At 40.6% G+C, this 21,998-nt stretch overlaps 6 protein-coding genes and 1 non-coding gene across 9 annotated transcripts; 3 read left to right on the top strand and 4 right to left on the bottom strand.

Annotated features, from left to right (window-relative positions):
• Nucleotides 1-166: 166 nt before the first annotated feature.
• sowahd (sosondowah ankyrin repeat domain family d) lies at nt 167-2,007 on the top strand. Its single transcript, XM_068595191.1, has 2 exons — nt 167-266; nt 636-2,007. Exon 2 carries the CDS (start codon nt 649-651, stop codon nt 1,639-1,641), a length of 993 nt encoding a protein of 330 aa, XP_068451292.1. The 5' UTR covers nt 167-266; nt 636-648; the 3' UTR covers nt 1,642-2,007.
• A 448-nt stretch (nt 2,008-2,455) lies between these two features.
• Nucleotides 2,456-4,605, bottom strand: rpl39 (ribosomal protein L39). Its single transcript, XM_068588155.1, has 3 exons — nt 4,529-4,605; nt 4,096-4,199; nt 2,456-2,674 (listed from the first exon to the last, which is right to left on the bottom strand). The coding sequence occupies exons 1-3, from the start codon at nt 4,529-4,531 to the stop codon at nt 2,626-2,628; spliced, it is 156 nt and encodes a 51-aa protein (XP_068444256.1). The 5' UTR covers nt 4,532-4,605; the 3' UTR covers nt 2,456-2,625.
• LOC137798907 (small nucleolar RNA SNORA69) lies at nt 3,101-3,231 on the bottom strand. The gene has a single exon (XR_011079400.1). It is a non-coding gene; the product is annotated as a small nucleolar RNA SNORA69 (small nucleolar RNA).
• Nucleotides 4,606-5,523: 918 nt separating the features above from the next.
• upf3b (UPF3B regulator of nonsense mediated mRNA decay) lies at nt 5,524-9,075 on the bottom strand. Of its 2 annotated transcripts, XM_068595431.1 has the most exons (11): nt 8,813-9,075; nt 8,448-8,554; nt 8,256-8,362; nt 8,067-8,165; nt 7,705-7,815; nt 7,560-7,603; nt 7,273-7,461; nt 7,023-7,180; nt 6,630-6,936; nt 6,385-6,549; nt 5,524-5,759 (listed from the first exon to the last, which is right to left on the bottom strand). In XM_068595431.1, the coding sequence occupies exons 1-10, from the start codon at nt 8,921-8,923 to the stop codon at nt 6,415-6,417; spliced, it is 1,368 nt and encodes a 455-aa protein (XP_068451532.1). In that variant the 5' UTR covers nt 8,924-9,075; the 3' UTR covers nt 5,524-5,759; nt 6,385-6,414. The 2 variants fall into 2 exon arrangements, with proteins under 2 accessions (XP_068451532.1, XP_068451531.1); XM_068595430.1 differs by having other exon boundaries at nt 5,524-6,549.
• A 571-nt stretch (nt 9,076-9,646) lies between these two features.
• Nucleotides 9,647-11,149, top strand: ndufa1 (NADH:ubiquinone oxidoreductase subunit A1). Its single transcript, XM_068591849.1, has 3 exons — nt 9,647-9,875; nt 9,971-10,060; nt 10,919-11,149. Exons 1-3 carry the CDS (start codon nt 9,774-9,776, stop codon nt 10,937-10,939), a joined length of 213 nt encoding a protein of 70 aa, XP_068447950.1. The 5' UTR covers nt 9,647-9,773; the 3' UTR covers nt 10,940-11,149.
• Nucleotides 11,150-11,957: 808 nt separating this feature from the next.
• Nucleotides 11,958-15,176, bottom strand: nkap (NFKB activating protein). Its single transcript, XM_068591834.1, has 8 exons — nt 14,602-15,176; nt 13,809-13,889; nt 13,626-13,690; nt 13,448-13,540; nt 13,324-13,366; nt 13,022-13,234; nt 12,499-12,648; nt 11,958-12,336 (listed from the first exon to the last, which is right to left on the bottom strand). The coding sequence occupies exons 1-8, from the start codon at nt 15,030-15,032 to the stop codon at nt 12,162-12,164; spliced, it is 1,251 nt and encodes a 416-aa protein (XP_068447935.1). The 5' UTR covers nt 15,033-15,176; the 3' UTR covers nt 11,958-12,161.
• A 1,059-nt stretch (nt 15,177-16,235) lies between these two features.
• zbtb33 (zinc finger and BTB domain containing 33) lies at nt 16,236-21,708 on the top strand. 2 transcript variants are annotated; one of them, XM_068595566.1, is made up of 2 exons: nt 16,236-16,655; nt 18,225-21,708. In XM_068595566.1, exons 1-2 carry the CDS (start codon nt 16,355-16,357, stop codon nt 20,105-20,107), a joined length of 2,184 nt encoding a protein of 727 aa, XP_068451667.1. In that variant the 5' UTR covers nt 16,236-16,354; the 3' UTR covers nt 20,108-21,708. The 2 variants fall into 2 exon arrangements, with proteins under 2 accessions (XP_068451667.1, XP_068451675.1); XM_068595574.1 differs by lacking the exon at nt 16,236-16,655 and adding an exon at nt 16,747-17,067.
• The last annotated feature ends 290 nt before the right edge of the window (nt 21,709-21,998 follow it).

The following is a 21,998-nucleotide window of genomic DNA, read 5'->3' as shown; positions in this document are numbered from 1 at the left end:
AGGGAGTATTCACTCTACTTCCTGCTTTGAAGTCCATCAGTGGTCACATGTGAGGGATTCACGCCATTAGAATGAACTTTGTCTCAGTTCCTCTTGTAAAGGAAAGGAGGATATGAGTTTAACTCTGTCGCTCAATTAGTTTTGAGAAAAGCTTTGCATGATCCATATACTATCAAGATTCTAATGTCAACAAGGATTGGTGCGCTTAATGATTGAGTCAAGTGTGCGCTGAATAAAAGTCCGAATGCACTTTGGACAAAGAGCAGGTGAGTAACATTGGTGTGGCAGAAACTGAGACTAAAGTGGAAATATGTATTACAGCTTTTCGGTAGGATGTTTCATTTGATTGAACGGCTTTGCCAAATGAGGAACTTGGTATGTTTGCAGTAACGTTCAAAGTTGCGCACTTATCGCACATAAACGCGTGTGTATATATATATATATATATATATATATATATATATATATATATATATATATATATATATATATATATATATATATATATATATAGTTTTGACCCAGGGAATGAGTTTACTAAAGTGGCCAGGAACCAGCTTCTAGTTTATATTTCGCAACTGATGTATTCGGGGTGTTGTCCACATAAAGGAAGTAGCATTGAACTCTTCGTGCAGGGAGCCGGGCAGCATGAGTGAGAGCAGATCGGATGATGCTGGATGCGACTCAGCTGGATCTGAACCAGCTGTCCGTCATGCCGACGCCCACGGCAGCGGGACGCGCAGACAGGGCACCGTTGTGGAGCGACTCTCGAGGTATGGCATGCAGGTCCTGCCCAGCGCCTTCCAGCGTAGGTCGAGGCTGCAGAGGCAGCTGGAGGTCACCGACAGCCCCGCTCCGGGGGGGCTTCAGAGGGAGGCTCCAGAGCGCGGCTCGCTCACACCAGCCATGCGTAAAACATACCTGAAAGAGTTGCTTCTGAGCAATCCATCGCAGCACAGCGGGCTGAGCAGCGTGCTGTCACAGACTCGCAGCGTGTCCTCCGAGCAGGACGCGGGCTGGGCTTTGTATCCGATGGAGCACGCGTGGATGCTTTCGGCCGTGGAGGGAAACTACCAGACCATCCTGGAGTTCCTCTCCGAGGACCCCTACCTGTTAACCAGGAAGGATTTTATCAGCGGGTACTCTGTCCTGCATTGGCTGGCCAAGAGAGGACAGGACGAGACTCTACTTCAACTTTTGCGGTACGCAGAAAGTGCGGAGATCCCTGTGAACGTGAACGTGCGGGGCAGCGGCGGGCTCACCCCGCTGCACGTCGCCAGCATGCACAAGCAGTACATGGTCATCAAGCTGCTGGTCGGCGCCTTCAGTGCCAACGTCGATGCCATGGATTACAATGGGAAGAGGGCCTGGCAGTATCTGGAGGGAGACGCCCCGCTGGAGATGAGGGAGCTGCTGGGGACCTGGGATGATGAGCACAGCGGCGGATGTGCGCAAAACGTCAGACAAAACGTCAACAACAACAGCGCTGGTGCCATGAACTTAACCGCACATGATGAGGTCGATCACGGAGAGACGGACGCGGTGGACTCCTTTGACCGGACTCAGAGAGGCGGCAGCTGGAGGTTTGGGTTCATTAGGAAGCTGCTGCCCTCTTTTTCGTTTCTTGGAAACAAATGCTGAGTGGTTATGACACAACTCTTAAAATATGTGCATTATCTCATGCAGTTCAGTTACAGTAGTTCCCAACCTTGAGGGGAAAAACAGTGAACACATCAACGCACTTATTTCTGGAAAATGCAGAAATTAGTCAAGCTGTACTTGTTTTAAAAGGGACGTTTTAACTTTGTGGAAACATTTTAAGATTGAGAGCAATCATTCAAATGGATTGTTTTTTCAAATACTGTTTATTTCCTAAATCCTTCAAATTAAACTGTTCAGAACATGTGAGAAGTCAAAAAGGAATTTGTACATTCAAAAGCCAAGCTTATGAGCCTCTTCCCAGTTTCACAAATAAGCATTCAGTAGCAATATTGTTCAGTCCTGGAATGACTTCTGGTTTAAATGCTTTAAAGTATTTATTTTGCACTTTCACTAAAGCAAAGTTAAATAAAAGCAATATTCTAAACGTCTGAAAATTCTGCTTATTTAAACACATTTCTTAGTGATTGCTGACGGGGCAAACTTTCCTCCGGTTTTAGCACCAAGGTAAACATTTCATTGTGTGTCTTGCTCCTACATTTGACTTGTTAATAGCAGTGTGGTCTTTGGCACCAGCAACACGGACTGAGCTGTGTTTCCAGCTAAACGAGAAATAACCACCATCTTGCATGAAAGTAATGCAGTATTTGCTTTCTGGTGGAGAGTGAAACCCCCTTCAGAGTGCCATCTCTTCTGCTGCGTCAACACTGGCCATGCGATGTCAAGTTAACTCAGAAAAACACTCCCTGTAAATGGATTGAACAAACAAAAACAAAAAGGCAGACCAGACTCAAACCAAGTTTGATCTCAGATCTTTTATTGTCAAACATGAGCATAACCAGAGTATCTGTACAAAACAACTGCTGCTCCAGATAACATGGCTCCCTCCACGAGGTCAGGCTCCACAGCTGGAGGTCCTGGCAGATGTTGGGATGGAGGGATGCTGGGGTCCAGGGACTCCCACGTTTACAGGCCAAGCTTGGTCCTCCTCCAGTGTCTCCTCTTGGAATTGTACCTGAAATCATTTAAACAAATGTATCAGCATTTTCAAGCTCAAGAGTTTTCCTTGGAGTTATGCATTAATGGTGTTCCCACTCATTTCCTTGAAGTTGTAAAGACTAACCAGGTCGCCAAAACCACTAAACAGATGGCCCTTGTATTCTTATTCAAATAGGAAACAGTAAAATTAAGGGCAGGTTCATGGGTTTAGTTTAAATTATGCAAATTCAGTCAAAGCGATGCTTCTGTTTAATGGAGGCTATAAACAAAAACACATCCTGAGCTGTACAGCCATCACTTAACAATAATTCTGTTTTGAAATCTTATTTGTAACCTCCACCCCCTCTGAAACAAAATGTAAACACATGATCACTTTTCACTAAACAAAATCTTACAGCACTGCAGTTTAGTGGACAGATCAGACACTTTTGGGAAATCAGTGAAATGTTCAGCTACAGAGCTTCCTCATCACCACAGTGAACAGGAATAGAGCACTGCAGCCAAAAGATGTTCTCAGCAGGATTAATGACAGCACTCTACGGCAATGGAGTGCTGCAATTGCAGACCTGCTTTTACATGACGCTACCAATTCTTCTCTACATTAGCGAGTGTTACATCTCTGCACTTATTGATAACGTAGAGTTCGTTTTTTAAACAAGGTCTTGTGAAAAGGTAAACATGTTTTACACCTTTGAAGTTCATCTTTTAAATACTCACTTTAATTTTTCCAACAAATAAAGTTTCAGAACATTCTGCAACCATCAGATTCAGAACCATTTATTGCCAACACTTACAAGGAATTTGATAAGTGTAAGAGACATTATTGCTAGTTTTAGGTTGACCAAAATAAGTAAGGTTGACCAAAGTAACAGAATCTAAAACCACAGCCTATATGTCATGATTTGCATCTTGAGGTCAATATGGAGTATGTAGTTGGTGGTGCCTGTCATTTATTTTGCATTTTACCACGATGCTTCTAACATTAAAGCTACTCAACACATCCCAGTTTAATGCAGTACTACGGCTCCCTCGGCAAAAAGCAGCCCCTGAAAATATATAAATTTCATTCAAGGCACCTAAACTAGTCACATAACATTATGGTGGGATTTATTGCTGCATTAGTTTGAACAGGAAATGTCTAATTAACTAGCACCTGAGGATGCTAGTGTGAATAAAAAGCACTCAACTGTCAGACTTTACTTGTTAATAAAAAACAGGTCTTCCACGTCCTCAAAAACTCAATAGTATGCAGCTTTTTTAGGCGTTCCTTAATATCCCATTGACTGTACTCATGACTGCACATTGAAGTGAGTTGTAGTTAGTGCATTGCTATAAGCTAAATGGACCTACTTAACAGGTATATACATGTACACTGCATGCTTTTATCGACACCGCAGCGTCGCCGATGTCATGTTAAATGTTACACAATGAACTCACCTGATCTTGTTTCCAGTCTTCATTCTGATCCACTGGGGAATGGGCCTGTTCTGTTTCTGCTTCTTGGCGAGGAAGCGCTTGATCCTAAAAGTCTTGTGGGACGACTAGAAAAACCAAACAAAGAAGCGCCATTAACGCCACGTCTCCAGACAATATCAATATCCAATGTTGTACTAGAACGATATACATGGATGAATTTAAAGCACATCACAAGTAACGGTGTACAAGCTAGCAGCTAACGTCTATGGAGGAAGTTACATGCGTAGAGTGGATACGGGCTAGCAGCTTAGACAAGCTTTAAAATATTCATTTTTTATTTATTTTTCAACATACGGATTTGTGAGGTACCATTAAGATATTTATCAACAACACACTTTATCATAATTGGTTTACAGGGGCTACAGACATGGATGTTTCAAGATTTTTTATTTACCATTTTGTCCACAGTCCTCTCGCGACTATGGCGGCGGCCGAAGAGAGAGAAGGAAGTGACATCAACTGTTTTATCCAATTGGCGGCCGCCGAACAGGTACACGTGATACACACAGCGACACCGAGTGGTTATAATAGTGAAGGGATATGTTGCGCTTCACGTATCAACAAATGAAAAGCATCAACTGTAAAGCAATATTTAAAGTAGTTAGTGCTACTCATTTAGACACTTTAAGGACGTAATATTTAATATTTTTCCTGTATACGTCTAAGTATTGCTCCTTGTAATAAAAGATCTAACTACTGCTTCCAACACTATAGTAATCTCTATCAATTCGGCAAACTAAAAAGCTGAAATGTATGCATATGTATGAATATTTAGAAAAGCGCAATATAAAATTAAAGTATTATTTCTTTTTTATATACAGTATCTATGTTTATGGGGAAAAGGTCACATTGTTTTGGATTAAGAGTAGAATACTAATTTGGTAATGCTGGCTGCAGCCAATATCCTAAAGTTGTCAGTTAAGGTTCGGTAGTTTTGGGTTTGCATTAAAAGTTAAATTTGTAGGTATTTATTTACTTTATTCGTAGTTTATTTAAACACATAAGTCAATTGAGAACCAGTTCTCCGTTACAATGACAACCTGACCAAATAGCACTGGTGACTAAAAGGATAGCGTATATCTTAAATCTAGCTTATTGAGATTTTTGGAGCCTGTAGATTATGTAAGTCAACAAATGTAAGTACTGTTATCTTAAGCAGAGATAAAGTGGACCCTGCATTAAATCTTATCCCACCAAATGAAAGGAGTACTTGGGGAGGTCGATAGCAACCGGTAACAAAACATTTCTGTCCCAGCCCCAGCCATTCTCGGACAAAGATTTACATCTAGTCTTTACATTAATTAGCTCAACCAAGTGTAGTTAAATGGAGAAAGAGGTGGACAAAAATGAACTCCTGCAGTATTATGCAATCAAGAAAAAAGACATGTACACTAGCAAAGACCTCTTTTATTTCCAGTCAAAAGTGTCTACTGTATACAAGGATCAGCAGCAGTGAGGTGTTCTCATGCTGTATTCAGTTTAGTTTATCACACATTAATTTTTACGGGGGGATACCGTTTAGAAAAGGAAGGAAGGCCACTGGTTGATCCCTTTGATTGAAGCTTGCAAGCAGGGATGGCTGTCACATGGCAGTCTAGTCTGAAATGGCTGTTTCCTCTGTGTCACTGCATGAATGTAAGAACAAAACACAGGATCCCAAACCAGGTGAAGTACTGGCTCTGTACTTCAGTCTACAAGACAATTGTACAGCTACTGACCATGAAGATATTTAATTCAAGTTCTGCACGTACATTAAGATTGTCTCGCTTCTCAGACAGAGTAAGGTGTATGTGTTTAAACTTCAAATTGAACATGTCAATGCTGCAACAGAAATCTCATTCATGACAGTGAAGAAATTATATTGAGTAGCTTAGCAATTTTGACGTATTGAGTAATTGTGAAGTTGTGATATGGATTAACACGTTGAAAGCCAATGTTGGCAGTGTGTATAACACTGTACATCAGAGAAACAATACTGAAGCAAGGTCACTTTAAGTTTACGTGGTCCAGGAAAGCTTTGGCTTCAACTAATGTGCCTTACAGCCAAACTGTAAGCCAAAGTTACGGTTGCCTTTCATAACAAATAAAACTAGAGAGGGTCACATTCAGGCTCTAAGAGGCTCCACAATCACATCTCTGCCTCCGAGACTGGGAGAGCTGGATGCAGCCCTGCTTGAACCGCAGTGCATGTTGCCCTGAGGCGCCACACCGCTGCTCTGAGCCTCACAGGCCTGTCTCCCTTCTCCTCACCACACTTAAAACGCCATAAGCCGAATCTGCTCAATCGTCTCCTTTGTCAGTCACTTTCTCGGTCTCAGTATCTGGCTTTCTCTCGGCAGAGTGTGAGTCTGCTCCTCCTCCACCTCGATTGCGGCTTCTGGCCCCTGGCTGGTACAGCTGAATCGCAGGCCGGTCCTGATGTAAAGAAACGATGCCCTTAGAAATATCAACATGTTTTGCAAAAATGACTTGACTTGAGAGGCTTAAGTCATTACCTTATTTCGTAGACGGTCTCTTTTATTACTCTCCTCCTTCTTATAGTCTTTGGTCGGCCTCTCTGGTCTCTCAGAGTCTCCAATGTTTTCACCCTTTTTCTTCTCCTTGGCACGCTCTCTGTCTCTTTTAACATCGTCTTCCCTCTTTCTGCATGAGTTCTCTCCATCCTGACGATCTCTCCTTCTTCGCCGATTTTCGTCCTGACGTCTTATGCGCTCCTTCTCTCTCTGCAGCCGATCTCTCTCCCGCTCTCTGTCGCGCTCTGTGTCACGCTCCCTGAACTCCTTCCTCCCCTCTTCGTCCGCTCTTTATGTAAAGTACACATTCAGTTTATGTAACATGTTCAAAATGAAACATTTATTTAAAAAAATAATTATACTTAAGCAACTTACTTTCTTCCTCGGTCCTCCTTATTTTCAATGTGTTGACGCCTCTTATGATCTGCGCCCCCCATAGATCTGTCTTCTTTAATTGGCCTGTCGAGTTTCTTGGCCTTTTCCTTGGACTTCTCAGAATCAGCATCATCATTTCTGTCCGGCTTCTTCAGGAGCTACACATTTAAAGTGTGAAAGAAAAAAATCCTTATGAGGGATTGGAGATTTCAAACCAAATTAAACTGCTTCAATCCAATGCAGCACACACCTTAATCTTTGGTTCTTCTTTAACTTGGTCCCTGTCTTTTTCCAGGGGCTTCTCGTGTCTCTTCATCTTATCTGTATCTTTGCGCTTCCTTCTCTCATCCTCCCTCCATTTACGACGCTCCTCGTCACGCAGACGTTTGCGATCAAGCTCCCTTCTTCTTCTCTCTTCTTTCTTTTCCTCCCTGATTCTCTAAACAGTAATAAAAAAGACAAAAAGTCAGCATTAACCATGTAACTTAACAATTGTTACTAGTACACTAAACTGTTGTTCCACAGTACTTTATTCACCTGTTTATTCTTCAAGAAGTCGAGCAGAGGAGTTGTTTTTTTAGCTAGAAGGAAGAAAAGAAGATTTTTTAATTCATCCATCCAGTACTGTGTCTCTTATTAAATGCATACAATGTTGTTTTAGATGCGAAAACGGTTTACTGACCTACAAGTTCCTTTGATTTTGCCTCAATCTCTTCCAACAGTGTTTCTGGTGTTGATGCCAACTTGTCGTCATCACCATTGTAAACTTCAAGAAACCTTTTGTAATCAGGATCTTAAAGAAAATATAACATACAAATGAAAATATGGGACTGATTCAGGTGAGATTGCACCTCTGTAACTAACTAAGTATTAAAGGTGATCTTTTGAGCAAAGCCAAATACTAATGAATATATATATATATATATATATATATATATATATATATATATATATATATATATATATATATATATATTAAAGCTGAAACATCACAAAATCTTTCTTTTGTATAATAACATAACCAAAAGCACTAAATATCTTTACCTTCATCAATTGTTCCACATTTTGCATCCTTTTTCTTACTTCTTTTCTTGGCAGTCTTTTGAAAAGGTGCGAACTCCACGATGGCAGGATACTCCTGTCCTGATAAAATACACAATATGGACAAGCATGAAGCATTGTCTGAGAAAATCCTTTAGTTTTTGTATTGAGCTGAATGAATGCTCTTATTACCTCTGCTGTCAATGAACACATATCCATCAAATCGATCTCTGAAAAGAACTATATCCTCTTGATTCTTAAAATTGATGTATGCTCTTGCGAAGAGGTGAGGATAAAGGCTGAAAGGACAGAATACTCTTGTTAGATTGACAGATTTACTGATAGGATATTTTAAAATAATACAATGTCTTTAAATCAACTCACCTGGCGTCATTGGAGAAAAACTCAAGGTAGTCCACCTCTGGGAGAGGTTGTAACTGCTCCTCCAGCTCCTCCTTGGTCAGACTTGGTGGTAAACGTCTGATCACAATCTATGATAAAAAAAAATATGATATCACAAAGGTCAGAATTGTCAGACTGGGGAATAGAGACCAGAAATAACAATTTACTAACGTTAACTTGAAGTTGGGTCAAATAACAACGTGTCTAGCTTGAGATATAAAGTAATAGGAGAGAAAGCATGTTCTCCAAAAAGCTAGTTAAAAGCATGTCGTTATTTCATGAAACTATAATGATTCATAACTGACGACACAGAGCAACTGTAGCTAACCCAGCTAGCCAGTTTTTACCTTTGTCATGGCCTCTTTCTTTTCCTTCGACTTCTCCGTCTTTTCTCCATCTTCACAGTTTATTTCCACTTTTCGCTCCTTCGGCCGAGCGTTTTCCTTGTCTTCCTTCATAGTTGAAAATCTACTTCAATCCGCGGTTGTATTTCATCTCATTCCAGAGACTTGTTTACTTTTTTTAGCAAGTTAGCCGGATAGTAGCAACCGTAACTTCCTCTCTGGCGGGTAGAGCAGCTGTCGTTTGGTGTCGCAACCAGACGGGGGCGCTGTGAGAGAAACAAGTTAATACAGAGAATTTTAAATTATAATACATATATTTAGTTTTCTCCATTTTTTTTGTCGGCGTTCAGTCAATTTTAATGAAATGATATATTTTTGTCGTTTTGTTTCTTTAAAAAAAATACTTTAAGTCCAAAAAACGCTTCCTTTTGTCCGGATTCCTTTCAAAATAAAAGTTAAATTCACGTTTTGAGCCGTATATTTTGTTTCTGAAACCATTGCCACACAAACTAAGCTAGTGTTCAGTTGGCTTAGTTATAATCATGCAACCTAAAACAGCGATTAAATATTTGCTGCTGACTGAATTGTCTCTAAACATTTGGTGTGTAATGTAAAATGTACTTTCTGTTATTAACCATCGAATCAATCTTTAAAAAAACAATAACTACAAATATAGAAACATACATGTTTCCCCATAAAGTATACTAATGTTTGGCAGCATAATATACTCTAGTTTTAGTACAACATGGACGATTTGTATAATCTTTGTAGCGCAGATGCTTTTCTTTTGAAAACAAACAAAAAAACGGATATGCTGTTCTTGTTCTTCCGGCTGAACACAGGTCATCAAGAAAGTCGACATTTTGTTTGCTCCTGAGCAAAATAAACCGTCGAAGGTTGTCTCAGGGCGACTTGTTTATAATCAGCGGTGGTCTCTGTCGACTGACAGTTACCTGCTGCCATCATGTGGTACGAAATCCTGCCGGCCCTCGGCGTCATGACCGTGTGTCTGATCATTCCGGGCATTGCCACCACTCACATACACAAGTTCACCAACGGAGGAAAGGTGAGGATGTCACCATGTTAACGAGTAGAAGTCAGAAGTAGAACGTTTTTGTTCTCTCAACTAAGTGATTAACTAAAGACTGCTCTTCCTTGTAGGAGAAGAGAATTGCTCGGTTGCCGTGGTACTGGTATCTGATGGAGAGAGACAAGCGCGTGTCGGGAACAGGACATTATTACGAGTCCAAGGTGAGCGTCATGCGTCTTTCTCTACAACCAGTGATGTGCAACGTTTCAGTCGAAAGGTTTGACTATGCTGCACACAATGAAAATATACTAGAATATATATATATATATATATATATATATATATATATATATATATATATATATATATATATATATTATATATGTTATAGTTGCCATTACATGAAGCAGAAGTTAGACATAGTGAAGAAGAGTGTTAACCTCCAGATGTCAGACGTTCGTGAATTCATGATCTGTGAAAAATTGTAACTGAAAACAATGCAATTATGAAATTAAAATGAAAATTATTTCAAATAGACTTAACACCCCTCACTCAATAATCAGATTACAACCTGGTGTAAACACATAAGTACAGATTACAAACCTAAGTGGTACCAATACAAGTGAATAAAATATACAAACCGTAACATTATTAAAAGTATTAAGACGATTTAGTATTTACTGCAATTGTGGGGATTTAAACTGTACTTTAGCATGTCATTTGCACATTGATCGCTTAAACCATCTTAATGAACACAAACAAGAACATAACTTTGACCACCTACACGGGTGTTTCTTTTATTTGCTTGGTGGACAGAGCTTTGCTAATTAAGCAAAGTCATCAAAACTCATTTACCTAAAAACAAAAGAATACCCTCACGAATGCTAAACAGAGATGTAAACACTGTGTTGCGTTAGCTTCTAGTAAGGGTAAAATAATCCACTGAACCAAAAGTGGAAGCTGTCTGGGGAGCATTACAACAATGTCCAAACTTTTACCTGACAGTTCATGTATGATAAAAACAAAATGTAAATGATACGTAATATGACTGGAGTAATAATTGTTTTCTTCCTCAAAAGGGACTAGAGAATATCCACTGATGACCAGAAACATGAAGACCTAGATGAGGAGAAAGTTGGACATTAAAAGATTATATTTAACATTTGTCTGTTTGTTTTGTTCAGGCCGTTGTCTCGGTTACCTATTAAACTGTTCTCATCTGCAAATCTTCTGAGGCTCATATGTTGAATTTCAAAAGCAACGAACAAGAGATTGGTGCTTTAATGAAATAAACGTTTTACACCTGTTCATATGTTGTGGAGTTTATACTGTCGCTGTTGGGTGACAACCCAGTGTTGTTCTCAGTGGATATCTCTTTGCAGTCAGACTACAGGTCTGTCTTGTGGTTGTGATGCATCTGATAAGTCGAACCCTCCATCAGTCTGTCAATATAAATATGGTAATCCATAATCAATAAGAAACTGCTACTTTTCTATGTTTTATCATCGTTAGTTGAATGTCTTTGGGTTGTGGACATTTGAAGATGTCGCCCTGAGTTAAAGTGTGATGTGCATTTTCTAAATATTTACACTTGATAGATTTGTCAGAAAGTATTGACAGGTTAATCAATTAATGAAAATAAATTGCAGTCCTGTGGGCCATGGCATCCACATGTAAGGAGCCTTGTTGAAATACTGTAATATCCAAAGTATCACGAGGTGTTTGAACAAGAAACATTGTTTTTAACAGAATCCACCAGCTTCAGTAAGCTGGTTTGAACAGGATAGATAACTTAGGCTATTCAACCATTTGTGTACTTCACTGGATATTAATCAGCTGCAATATTTACACTAGCAGCGGTGCTGAACACGTACAACTACAGGACTTTGTATAACTTAAAATTCATTGGCTCTGAAACTGGGTTGAAGGAATTGAAAGATAAATCTGAGGTCAGAAAAAAAGTTAGGTCCATCGGGCTGAAGATGCTTTGAGCCATTTGCTTTAAAATTATTTTATATTTTATCCTGCTGTGACCTGGAAACTTTTTGTACTTTTTGTTTTACTGGTTAAATACATTTTAAAATGAATGAATCAAGTATAAAACGTATTAAAAAAAAATTGATAATGAAAATTTATTTACCGTTCTTATCAAGATAAGCATTTACAAGAACAAGGTACGGTTGAACACTCGAAAGGGAAAACAGAATAGAGTCTTACACACATTTCTTTAAAAAGTTCACTATAACTGAATGTGAGTATCTTCCAACGCAATAACATATAAATCTCCCTCCTGTAAAAGGGTAATCTGCACCAATGTGATGTTCACTTCTCCTCTTTGCCTATGGTTTTCCGGTACACCATCTGCCTGAAGCTGGACAGGATCTTGCTCTCTCTCTTCCTCCTCTCCTCCTGGTTGAACGACGCCAGAGCTCGCTTCTCATCTGCGCTGTAGATCTGGTTTTCCTTTCTCAGACGCACAGCCTCCATACGACGATGTCTGCCGGGTTACATTGGAAACTCGTCAGCATCACAGTAGAGATAAAGATTGGATGTCTCTTTGAATCGTGCAGACATGTGAAACATCCATTCAATTGCTGCAGTATAAATCTCATCACCGCCACGGAGAGAGTTTGTAGTGCGAATCATAAATGTCACGAACCTGCTGCCGCTCATCACGTAACCAGACTTCTCGAAGTCTGCGATCTCGTCGCTGGTGAGACCGATCTCACCTCTTCTCGGGATGCGTTTGCCCGCTTTCACGTACTCCGCCATCGCAGCACCCTCACCTGGCAACAGGGCATGACCGAAACTGGACGGACAGAAAACGAGAAGAGATGTTAACGTGGAGAAAAAAGTACTGTGGAATAAAATATTTTGTGGAAAAACTTCTTGGGCTGCCAAATCTGGAATCTTATTGCGGATTATTTTTAACCGTTTGTGTTGCTTTGAGGTAAATGATAAAAACTTGATCTTGTCACTTTTATTCTGCTCTAAACTTCACTAAAACAGAACTACAACAGGAAGTTGTCCTCCTGGCATTGGCAGTAATGATAACCTGTCAGCGTTAGGAATCTTCTCACAACTGGTTGCGGTGCTTTTATTTTGGAAATTCTAAATCATAATGATGTCAAGTTAGTTTTATTTAGTGTTAGTTTTATTTCCATAACGTCAAACCAACTCACTCCAATGGTCGGTCGTCCTGCGACATGGCTGTGAGCGGAGCTTCGGGGCCGACCACATTTTCGTCCATGCAGGTTTTCTCTACCCACATCACTCCGTTGGGATCATCCTCCTCCTCCCCGTCCTCACCCTCACCCTCCTCGGATTCTTCACTGCTGGAGTTGCTGGACTCCTTTCGACTCTTCTTTGCCTTCTTCTTCTTGGACTTCTTTGACCTTAGGAGGAAACAAAAGACGTTTGGTTAATCAAAATGTTCCTTTTCTGTGTGTATGAAGCTGGCGTAAAGATGCATCTTAGCACATACTTCTTGCTCTTCTTCTTCTTTTTCTTCTTCTTTATTTCTTCTCCTAAAAGATGAAAAAAAAATGTTTAAACAATAACAGAATTCTTGAATTTATAGAATCATGATAATGATTATAATGTTTTACCATCTGATTCTGATTCCAGTTCGCTGTCCTCTGAGTGCTTTTTGTTCTTTTTCTTTTTGGATTTTTTCTTCTTCTTTTTCTTCTTCTTTTCTCCTGTAAATGACAGAAGTGTTTGTAAATTCAAACAACATACCATATGAATGTAATTTTTATTCATGTTCAAACACAAGTGCCGTACCTTCTGAGCTTGATTCTGAACTGCTGTTTTTCTCGTCTTCTTCCACTGGTGTGAATTCATCAGAGCTGGTGGAGAACAAAGACAGAAATCTGAGCTTTTGTGACATCATCCTCTGTAAATACAAAAAAGTGTGGTGCTTCGCAAAAACAACTTGTTGCTTTGAAGGTGAGATTCTTGACTTACTCTGGCTCTTTAACTCTCGGTGAATATCCCCAAACTTCAGTACAACCTAACTCTCCGATCCGCTCTCTCTCTTGCAGACGCCTGAAACGGAAAGAAAAACCTTATGTTACAAACTAAAGATGAAAGTAAATATGGAAAAACCTACGAGGCAGCAATCATGTCAATGCCTCTATTTGTTTAAAACCTGATTACATCGTTTTGTCAGATCCGCTGTAGAGCTGTTGAAAAATACCTCTATTGATATTGTGACGATTTCAACAATTTAGTCATATATTTTAAACCGTCTAAATGTCTTGGTCTACTGAAACATAATAAATATTCCAAAAGTATATCATTCATTGTTTAACTACAGTTGATATTGTACCAATAAGTTGTTATGTTGCCATATAAATAAATCAATACATGTCTAATGGGTTGAATCTGACTCTTTAAATATTAATTCACAGGAAAGAACTTCCCGAAAAACAATGATTTGTTTTTGCATTTAATATGTTGGAAAATGTTTAGTATTTCGATGCTTTTTACTATTAGCAAGTTGAAGTTTAATTGAAGATGGTTTTAACCAACAAAAAAAAGAAAACGCAGTGAAATATTACAATTCATGAGTCTAACATAGATGGTGGAAATATTTTAAAAATATATAGTGATTTTAAAAGATGAATGTTGGATGTGTTTTAATCGCTCCATAACGTCACATAAATGCAACATTGAATTGCTAAAGTGACTCTACAATTAATCTGGATCCATGGATGTAATGAGCATTTGCTGTATTATTAGTGTTTTCATTTGTTACCTGGAAATGAAAGCCTCTTGTCTCTGTCTCTGAGCGTCGTCCCGTTGCTGCTCGTAGTAATAATCATCTTTGAAGCTTCCGTGTTTCCCAGAAGTGTCCCGTTGCTCGGACCAGTTGTTGTGGCTGTTGTTGTTGGTGTTGTTGTTGGTATTATTGTTGGTGTTATGACGCTCCCTGGACCGGGACCGGCTACGGCGGGGGCTTGCTATGCGGATCCGCCTGATGTTTCTCGCCTCGCGGAACCGGCGGTCCCGTTCCTCGTGCTCCTTCTCCCTGTTGCGCGGCTTCGGGAGTTTGGGCCCGAAACTGTACGGAGACAAGCTGCGCTCGCGGCTGCCGCTGCGGCGGCGGCTGCGGGAGCGACTGCGGGGTCTGCGGGCCCGAGGACTGCGGGGCGCCCCGCCGCCGTCTGAGCTCGAGCGATCCGACATTTAGAGATGTAAGGAAAAAAGAGTTGAACGTTGGTGTTTAAAGAGAGAAGAGAAAGATTAACACGCGTCCATGTTTTCTGTGATACGAAAGAAAAGCGCCCAACAACAGGAAGTCTTCTTCTTCGTTTGCTTCTTTTTCTTCTTCTTCGGTGTTAATGGCGGATTGCAACTAACTGCATCATTACCGCCCTCTACTGTTGTCTTAAAGAGCTCTTGACTGTGTGGTTGAGAACATTTATCCCAAAGCTTCTTCTGCATTTAATTTTAAATCCATGTCCATAATCTATTTATTTTCTCCACTGTCACCGTTGTCACAAGGACATATACAGATAGAAGAGATTATTCCTGCCCACTGCAATACTACTTTACAATAAATCCCTTCTGGCCAAATCAATCACTGTAACATCGTTGTTTGTTTGTTGACTACGTCTTTGCACTAATGTTTCGTTTTGCTAGTTCATTTAATGTAACATCACACTATTTTATTCTATTTTTTATACTGTGTATTTTTTTAATGTTGTATTAGATAAACTGTATGGACAATTACTGCTGTAGCGAAAAAATGCCCCCTTGCGGGATTATCTATCTATCTATGTGTCTGTCTGTCTGTCCGTCTATCTATCTATCCATCTATCTATAAATTAAGAGTAATTGCTCTAATTGGACCGCCCCATCCAAAACGTTACGTGCAGCTAAATCAAACTTAATTAACCTATAATCCAGAACTGACCTAATTAACATCTTCTCTCTTTTTGTTTCGATAACTTAAATCTCCAGGTTTCAGAGACCAGAGGAGGAATGATTGATACTGTCTGAGGTCTGTTTTCTTCTTTATTGATTATCATCATTCATTAACATTATTCAGGAATATTATGTATATAATTACCTTTTTAGATTAGTTTCCAATGAGATATGAAATACTTTAGATATTGACGGAGCTGTTTTTCGATATTTAGTAATGTAATGTAAATTATAAATCATTTATAATCCCGTTATGATTGTACGTGTTTTTCAAAGCAATGATTTAGTCATGACAATTAACAGAGTTGTTTGTCTGTAAATCACGTGACGATCAAGCGTTTGGAACTTCCGTGGACGCGCTGCGTGACCTCTCGCGAGATGCATGAAGATCTCGAAGGGCAGGCACAACACCGGAAGTTCAAATCAATGTGGTCTGTGGACTCTTCACCGAGCAACCACCAAGCAAACGGAGGAAATGAGTGTGTTATGCTCCACAACAACATTGCTACTCCCGGTTAAGTAATCCGTGGGTTTTTTTTGTACGGTCAGAGTCGCGCGACAAAACAGCTCAGAAAAGCAAGATGTCTCATAATACCGCGAAACTGGTGAAGCCAGTGTGCAATCAAATTGACGAGGCTCTGGCTATGGAGTTCTTTTTCACTGAGTTGGATGTGACCGCCACATGCCTCATCTGCAGGCAGAAAGTGTTGTTCAAGGGGTTAATTCTGAAGCGACATTATCTCGCAAAACACGCGGGAAAGTATGATAAATACAAGGGACGGAGCAGGAAGACCATGTCCGACGAGCTTCATGCAGACTTCAACCGCTCTAAAGGGACATCGGGGACAGAACCAAAACCTGAACCTATAGCGATCGACCCAGGTCTGTTTGATCTACTTTATGTTTAACGTGTACTGGTCTACACTTTTATTTTGAAGGCAATGAACCGGCAGTCATCTCTCCGCTCATCCACGACGCGGAAACAGATCACCGTTGGCGAACCTACCCGTTTTTTCCAGCTGAATTAACGGCTTTAATCGTTTACACGGTTGCATTACCGCCAACATGACTACACCGACGTGCTGTTGTTGTACATATTGTGATGGTAGCAACGTGTAACTGTGCGCTTGTTAATCCGACACTACTGCGACTCCTTGTGGCGGCTCGACCGACGAGGCTCGAGCGCGCGCTGCAGGGGAAGCTGTCTGTTGTTCGCCTGTTGTCTGTGACCACGATACTACAGACGGTGCTAGTGGTGCCGCTCAGTCTCGGCAGCGAACATCTGGGTTTGCAGGTAAACGGAAGTTGTTTTATGTGCGTCTGTTTAAAGTAACACAAGTCCACGCGCCCGTCGAGGTGTTGTGTTTGAAGCTAGCGGGAAGCTAAGCGGTAGGCCGCGCCTCTTGAAGAGCAGGAAGTGAGGAGGAAGCACAGCGGCATCTTTGTTAGCTCGACCGTTACGTATCGGGTCTTTGGAGACGGATCGATTGTGAAAATGAAGGCTTATCAATGTAGCGAGTGTCCCCATTAAAGCTTAGTAAACGAAGTATTGCGCATTGTCTCGCAGGACTAATCTTAAAGCTTGTGGCCACAACTTTGTTAAACTGACGTGTAACACAAGCTAACGTAGGGCTAAGGGGACGTTATTGTTTTTGTTGCCTGACTAAATTATGATACCTAACGTTAGCTACAAACACGGAGGTGAAAATACATACTGTGACTAAAACACGGCCTTTTCTTATAACATGTGCATGTTTATTGTAATTGTGGGTCTATGTTGAATGACAAGTTACAGTACATTTTAGCTCCTCTGGAGCACACTAAAATCAATATACACTCAAATATAGAAAATTACATCAAAAATCGTCTATTGGGCTACACCCTCTGCAGTAGAATGCATTACAATACAACAGTGTCTAAAAAATACATCTTTAATTTCAACAAAAACAAACATGTCTGTTCATGACTCTCGGACCACTGGAAACTGGGTGTAACTCAAGTATTGTACAAACAAAAGAAAGCGTTTGAACAAATTGTCTGGATTGTTTACATATTGAATGATTAGCTGTCAATGATTGAGGAATAGAAAAGCAGGCTGTGTAAATGACTCAAACAGAACTGGAGTCAAAACACTCACTGCATAATTGTATACTGCATGTCTTCGTGTAACGTCAGCGGTCTAACTCGGTGTCGTGTAGCCATCCCAGGATCTCTGGTCCTCGGTCAAAAAGGCTAGCTTTCGATGGTGGTCTGTATAAGCGGCAGGTGGTGGTTATATGGTCGGCAGTCTCCTCAGAGTCACCACACTCACATGCCGCACTGTCCGCCAGGCGCCATTTCTTCATTGATGAATTGAAGCGACTGGTTGTCATTGTGATGGAATCTTCTGCCTTTTCCTGTGGATTCATCAATGTGATCATTTGTTCTTTTTTGTTTTCTCTCTCTCTACAGCCATGCTAAGTCTAAAGCTGATATCTGCGACGGACACACAGTATTCAACAGCTGTGCTGAAGTCGATGAACGAACAGCGAAATCATGGATTATTTTGTGATGTCACAATCATTATACAGGACAAGAAATTCCGAGCGCACAAAACAATCCTGTCTGCTTCAAGTACATATTTCCACCAGCTCTTCAGTGTAGCAGGACAAGTGATTGAGTTAAACTTCATCAAAGCGGAAATTTTTGAGGAGATTCTCAATTACATTTACAGCGCTAAGATCTTCCGTGTCCGCTCTGACATGCTTGAGGAGCTCATTAATGCTGGACAGATACTTGGTGTCAAGTTCATTGCCAACTTGGGGTCACCGTTGTCACACGTTAAGGGTCTGCCTGGTTTGTCAAAGGAGACTGGGGGCAAAGGTGACACATCCACACAGATGCCCATGATTGCAGAGTCTTTCTCAATATCTGCAGAGGAATTCAATCAGACAAGCAAGCAGGGGGGCAACGACTCGGACTCAGACGGTGACGTTATGTTTGTCTCACAGACGGACGCTGAAACCAGAGCAGCCAATCAGAAAGCCAAATCTGGTGAGGTAATTGATGTGGATACAGCGGATTCAGGAAAAGCAGCATCAAAGCAAAATGAAGAATCAAATCATCCAGTTGCAAAAGAGAAAGCAGAGAAAGCTAAGACCTCCTTGAAAACAAGTCCGGCAAAGCCTCCCAGCATCAGTAGTCCTATCCCCAATATCCCCAAAATCAGCCCTCTGAACAGTCCAGATAGTAGCTCCAATAACTCGTTGTCCCCAGCCAGAGTTCCCTCAGGAAGTGCACCAACAACGCCAGCAAGGTCAAGCAATGTCACCCCTGAGTCCTCTAGTGCCTCTCAGTCCTCTGAAAACAGCGACCTAATAGGCGTTCACAAGAAGCAGATCGCTGCTTCTTCTCAGCAAGGGGATTTCAAGTTAAAGCTCGTAGATTTGTCTACCCAAACAAATCAAAGTAACAGTCCCAAATCAGTCATAGCGGCGAAAAAGACAGTGACGCTCAATACAACCACAGAGATAGATTCAATTTCATCGGGCTGTAAAGTTTATGCAAATATTGGAGAAAACACATACGACATTGTCCCAGTGAAGGAAGATCCAGGCGAAGGGGGCTCTAAAGCCGTTAAAGGGAAGAGGTCATTGATGGCTACGCCTTTGAAACCCCTGGATAAATCCCCCACCTCACCCTTGGGCGGGCCTATCAAGAAGAAGACCAAAATGGAGCTTGAGGATCACTATGAGCTCATCATGGATGGGAAGACTTTCTACGTATGCGTCGTTTGCAAGCGCCCTTACGTTTGTCTGACGAGTCTCCGTCGCCACTTCAACACCCACTCGTGGGAAAAGAAGTACCCGTGTCATTACTGCAACAAGGTCTTTGCGCTCGCCGAGTATAGAACTAAACATGAAATCCATCACACAGGAGAGAGGAGGTACCAGTGCTTGGTGTGCAATGAAATGTTCATGAACTACCAGCTGCTGTCAACCCACTGCAAGCAGGCCCACAACCAGGATCCCAGTGGGAGGAAAGAGAAAGATGAGACGGACAACAACATATACCGGCTCCTGCCGTGTAAAACGGTGCAGATGAAGCCGTACTCGTGGAGCAACGACGGGGAGGGGGTCCCCGTCATATCGGAAGACGGCAGCGTGCATCACATATCCTCCGTCAGCGAAGAGGTCCACTCCTCCACGCAGACCAGGATGTTGAACTGGGACGACATCTTTATCGAGCCGGATGCTCACATGCCGGCCGATGCTCGCGCCCGACAGGTGTCGACCATTAACAGTTCTCAACCGGGAGCCACAGAGTTTGACTTTGTTATACCAGAGACCTACTGAGCAGCCCCAGCTGCCTCATTACCTGTGCCTTTTAGGTGCCTCCCCCTCCTAGTTCCTCCTTGGTTCCATGTCAACAATCTTCTGTAGTTCTTAATAGTCAGCTTAATGTACGGTCACATTAGCGTTCCCTTTCAATTACTTTTTTTCTGGTGTACTGTTGTACTCAACTGGGTGATAATGTACGCTAGAATAATGTTGGGTGGACCAGAGCGAGCGAATGAGTGCTTGAATGTCTCAGACGGGCCGTTTTGGAGTTGAAGGGAAATGGAGACGCAGCGAATAGTTGCAGAACGAAAGCGTAATGTGACCATACCGTTATACCGGTTACTCTGCTTGTGTAATAGCCTCGACCTTTTTGTATCATTGAAAGAAATGATAGTCACATTAACAAAAACGTATGGACGTGGTAATATGAGAAAGGAAACAATTAGTTTATGTGGAAGATTAAAGATTCCATGCAAGAAGACTCACCAGCTGTAATGAAATGTGACGCAAGTTAAATCTATATGAACTTTACTTTTATCATTTATACATACAGGTAAATGATGTTTGCCTATTAAAGAATGTGAATCATCGAGAGATGATTTTTGTGGGTAACCGGGCGACCTGCTTTTAACAGAAAACATTCATTTTATGGTTTCAACAGATTTGTATGAAATACAGGATATGACCCATAATGAAATGAAACACCGTATGGATTGGTCATGAATTAGATGGAAAGTTTGACTTATTTTGTATTTTTTTCATTGTGTGATTGTTTGCAATTCCACATCTGGGTATTGTGGAAGGGAAGATATACAATAGTTATTTAATTTCAGTGGTCGGAGAGCAAATTATGTTTTTTTTTTGTTGATTAAACACCTGTTTTATTTTCATACACTTGTACATTTTTATTTCTCATGCTTATGGTTCCCTTTTTTAAATATATATTTCAATGCCAAAATCCTTCAAATAGATTAGCATAAATGTAATGATAGGATTATCATCGATTGAGAATGATTTCAGTCCGTACATAAAGCACTTGGTGTTGGATCAGGCAGAAGATTTTTACTGTAATATTTTTACTTTTGTACTCTTTCCATTGTGTCAAAATGTAGTAATTATGCAGTATGAGTAAAAAAAAGTAGTGTTAACATGGGAATCTATTCTACTGTCATTCAATAAAATAATGCAAAATTAGTTTATTAATTTACAGATTAACATTGGTGTCTAATGTACAGTATTTGTTTTAATCCTACTTTTGTTTTCTGTCAGATGTTTTGAATGTTTATAGCACAACAACATAAAATAGTTATTAAATTCTGTCCTGTTGGCATTAAACTAAATGTTCCTTTTTTGTTAGTAACGAGGGTTCCTTGATGGTAAATGAATTATTCTTTTACTGTTTTTACTTAATTATCTTGCAACAGCATTTAAGTATCTGATTTTAGTTACTGTGATGAACACAAGAACAATGTTAATCACTAAGTCTGAGTCTGAAAACATATGAAATGCTGTCTGTAGCGGATGTGAGAGTTGAACTCGCTAGTGTAGTGAGACGTGTATGTATTTATTTATACTTGGGATCAGTAAAATGGGTAAACTTGTCGATGTCAATTAAATCATGCCGGTTTCGCAAATGAAATTTAGCCACGCCTTTCTCCTGGCTCTGTGAGGATGTACTGAAGGACGGGGCTTTGAGCCAACGTGCTGATGTCAGCAGGTATAATGTTTACCAGCGTCACCATATTTATGCAGCAACTTAGCAGCTGACATTTGCCAGTTGGCAGTCTACATAAAATAGATTTGAGACTGAGCTTTTCAGATATTTGGCAAAAAATTAAATCGACGACATGATAGGCCATGTGGAAACTTCTGGGGGGTCACCAATTACTAGTTTGATCTTCAGAGA

The sequence above is a fragment of the Clinocottus analis genome, unplaced genomic scaffold (genome assembly GCF_023055335.1).
Source record: "Clinocottus analis isolate CAN_PGR_092001 unplaced genomic scaffold, fCliAna1.0.p SCAF_10, whole genome shotgun sequence".
NCBI lineage: Eukaryota > Metazoa > Chordata > Actinopteri > Perciformes > Cottidae > Clinocottus > Clinocottus analis.
Note: the sequence above shows the minus strand (reverse complement) of the source record. Positions and strands in the feature narration are given on the sequence as shown.

What these genes read in the sequence shown, in the direction of transcription:
- sowahd (XM_068595191.1), top strand. Translation starts at nt 649, where the DNA reads ATGAGTGAGAGCAGATCGGATGATGCTGGATGCGACTCAGCTGGATCT.
- rpl39 (XM_068588155.1), bottom strand. An exon ending in AAGACTGGAAACAAGATCAG is followed by an intron (nt 2,675 to 4,095) that starts GTGAGTTCATTG and finishes AAATGATTTCAG; the next exon opens with GTACAATTCCAAGAGGAGAC.
- upf3b (XM_068595430.1), bottom strand. Translation starts at nt 8,923, where the DNA reads ATGAAGGAAGACAAGGAAAACGCTCGGCCGAAGGAGCGAAAAGTGGAA. An exon ending in AGAAAGAGGCCATGACAAAG is followed by an intron (nt 8,555 to 8,812) that starts GTAAAAACTGGC and finishes TTTTTATCATAG; the next exon opens with ATTGTGATCAGACGTTTACC. An exon ending in ATGTGGAACAATTGATGAAG is followed by an intron (nt 7,816 to 8,066) that starts GTAAAGATATTT and finishes ATTTTCTTTAAG; the next exon opens with ATCCTGATTACAAAAGGTTT.
- ndufa1 (XM_068591849.1), top strand. Translation starts at nt 9,774, where the DNA reads ATGTGGTACGAAATCCTGCCGGCCCTCGGCGTCATGACCGTGTGTCTG. An exon ending in AGTTCACCAACGGAGGAAAG is followed by an intron (nt 9,876 to 9,970) that starts GTGAGGATGTCA and finishes TCTTCCTTGTAG; the next exon opens with GAGAAGAGAATTGCTCGGTT. An exon ending in GACATTATTACGAGTCCAAG is followed by an intron (nt 10,061 to 10,918) that starts GTGAGCGTCATG and finishes CTTCCTCAAAAG; the next exon opens with GGACTAGAGAATATCCACTG.
- nkap (XM_068591834.1), bottom strand. Translation starts at nt 15,032, where the DNA reads ATGTCGGATCGCTCGAGCTCAGACGGCGGCGGGGCGCCCCGCAGTCCT. An exon ending in AAGAAGAAGAAGAGCAAGAA is followed by an intron (nt 13,235 to 13,323) that starts GTATGTGCTAAG and finishes TTTCCTCCTAAG; the next exon opens with GTCAAAGAAGTCCAAGAAGA. An exon ending in CAGGACGACCGACCATTGGA is followed by an intron (nt 12,649 to 13,021) that starts GTGAGTTGGTTT and finishes CTGTCCGTCCAG; the next exon opens with TTTCGGTCATGCCCTGTTGC.
- zbtb33 (XM_068595566.1), top strand. Translation starts at nt 16,355, where the DNA reads ATGTCTCATAATACCGCGAAACTGGTGAAGCCAGTGTGCAATCAAATT. An exon ending in ACCTATAGCGATCGACCCAG is followed by an intron (nt 16,656 to 18,224) that starts GTCTGTTTGATC and finishes CTCTCTCTACAG; the next exon opens with CCATGCTAAGTCTAAAGCTG.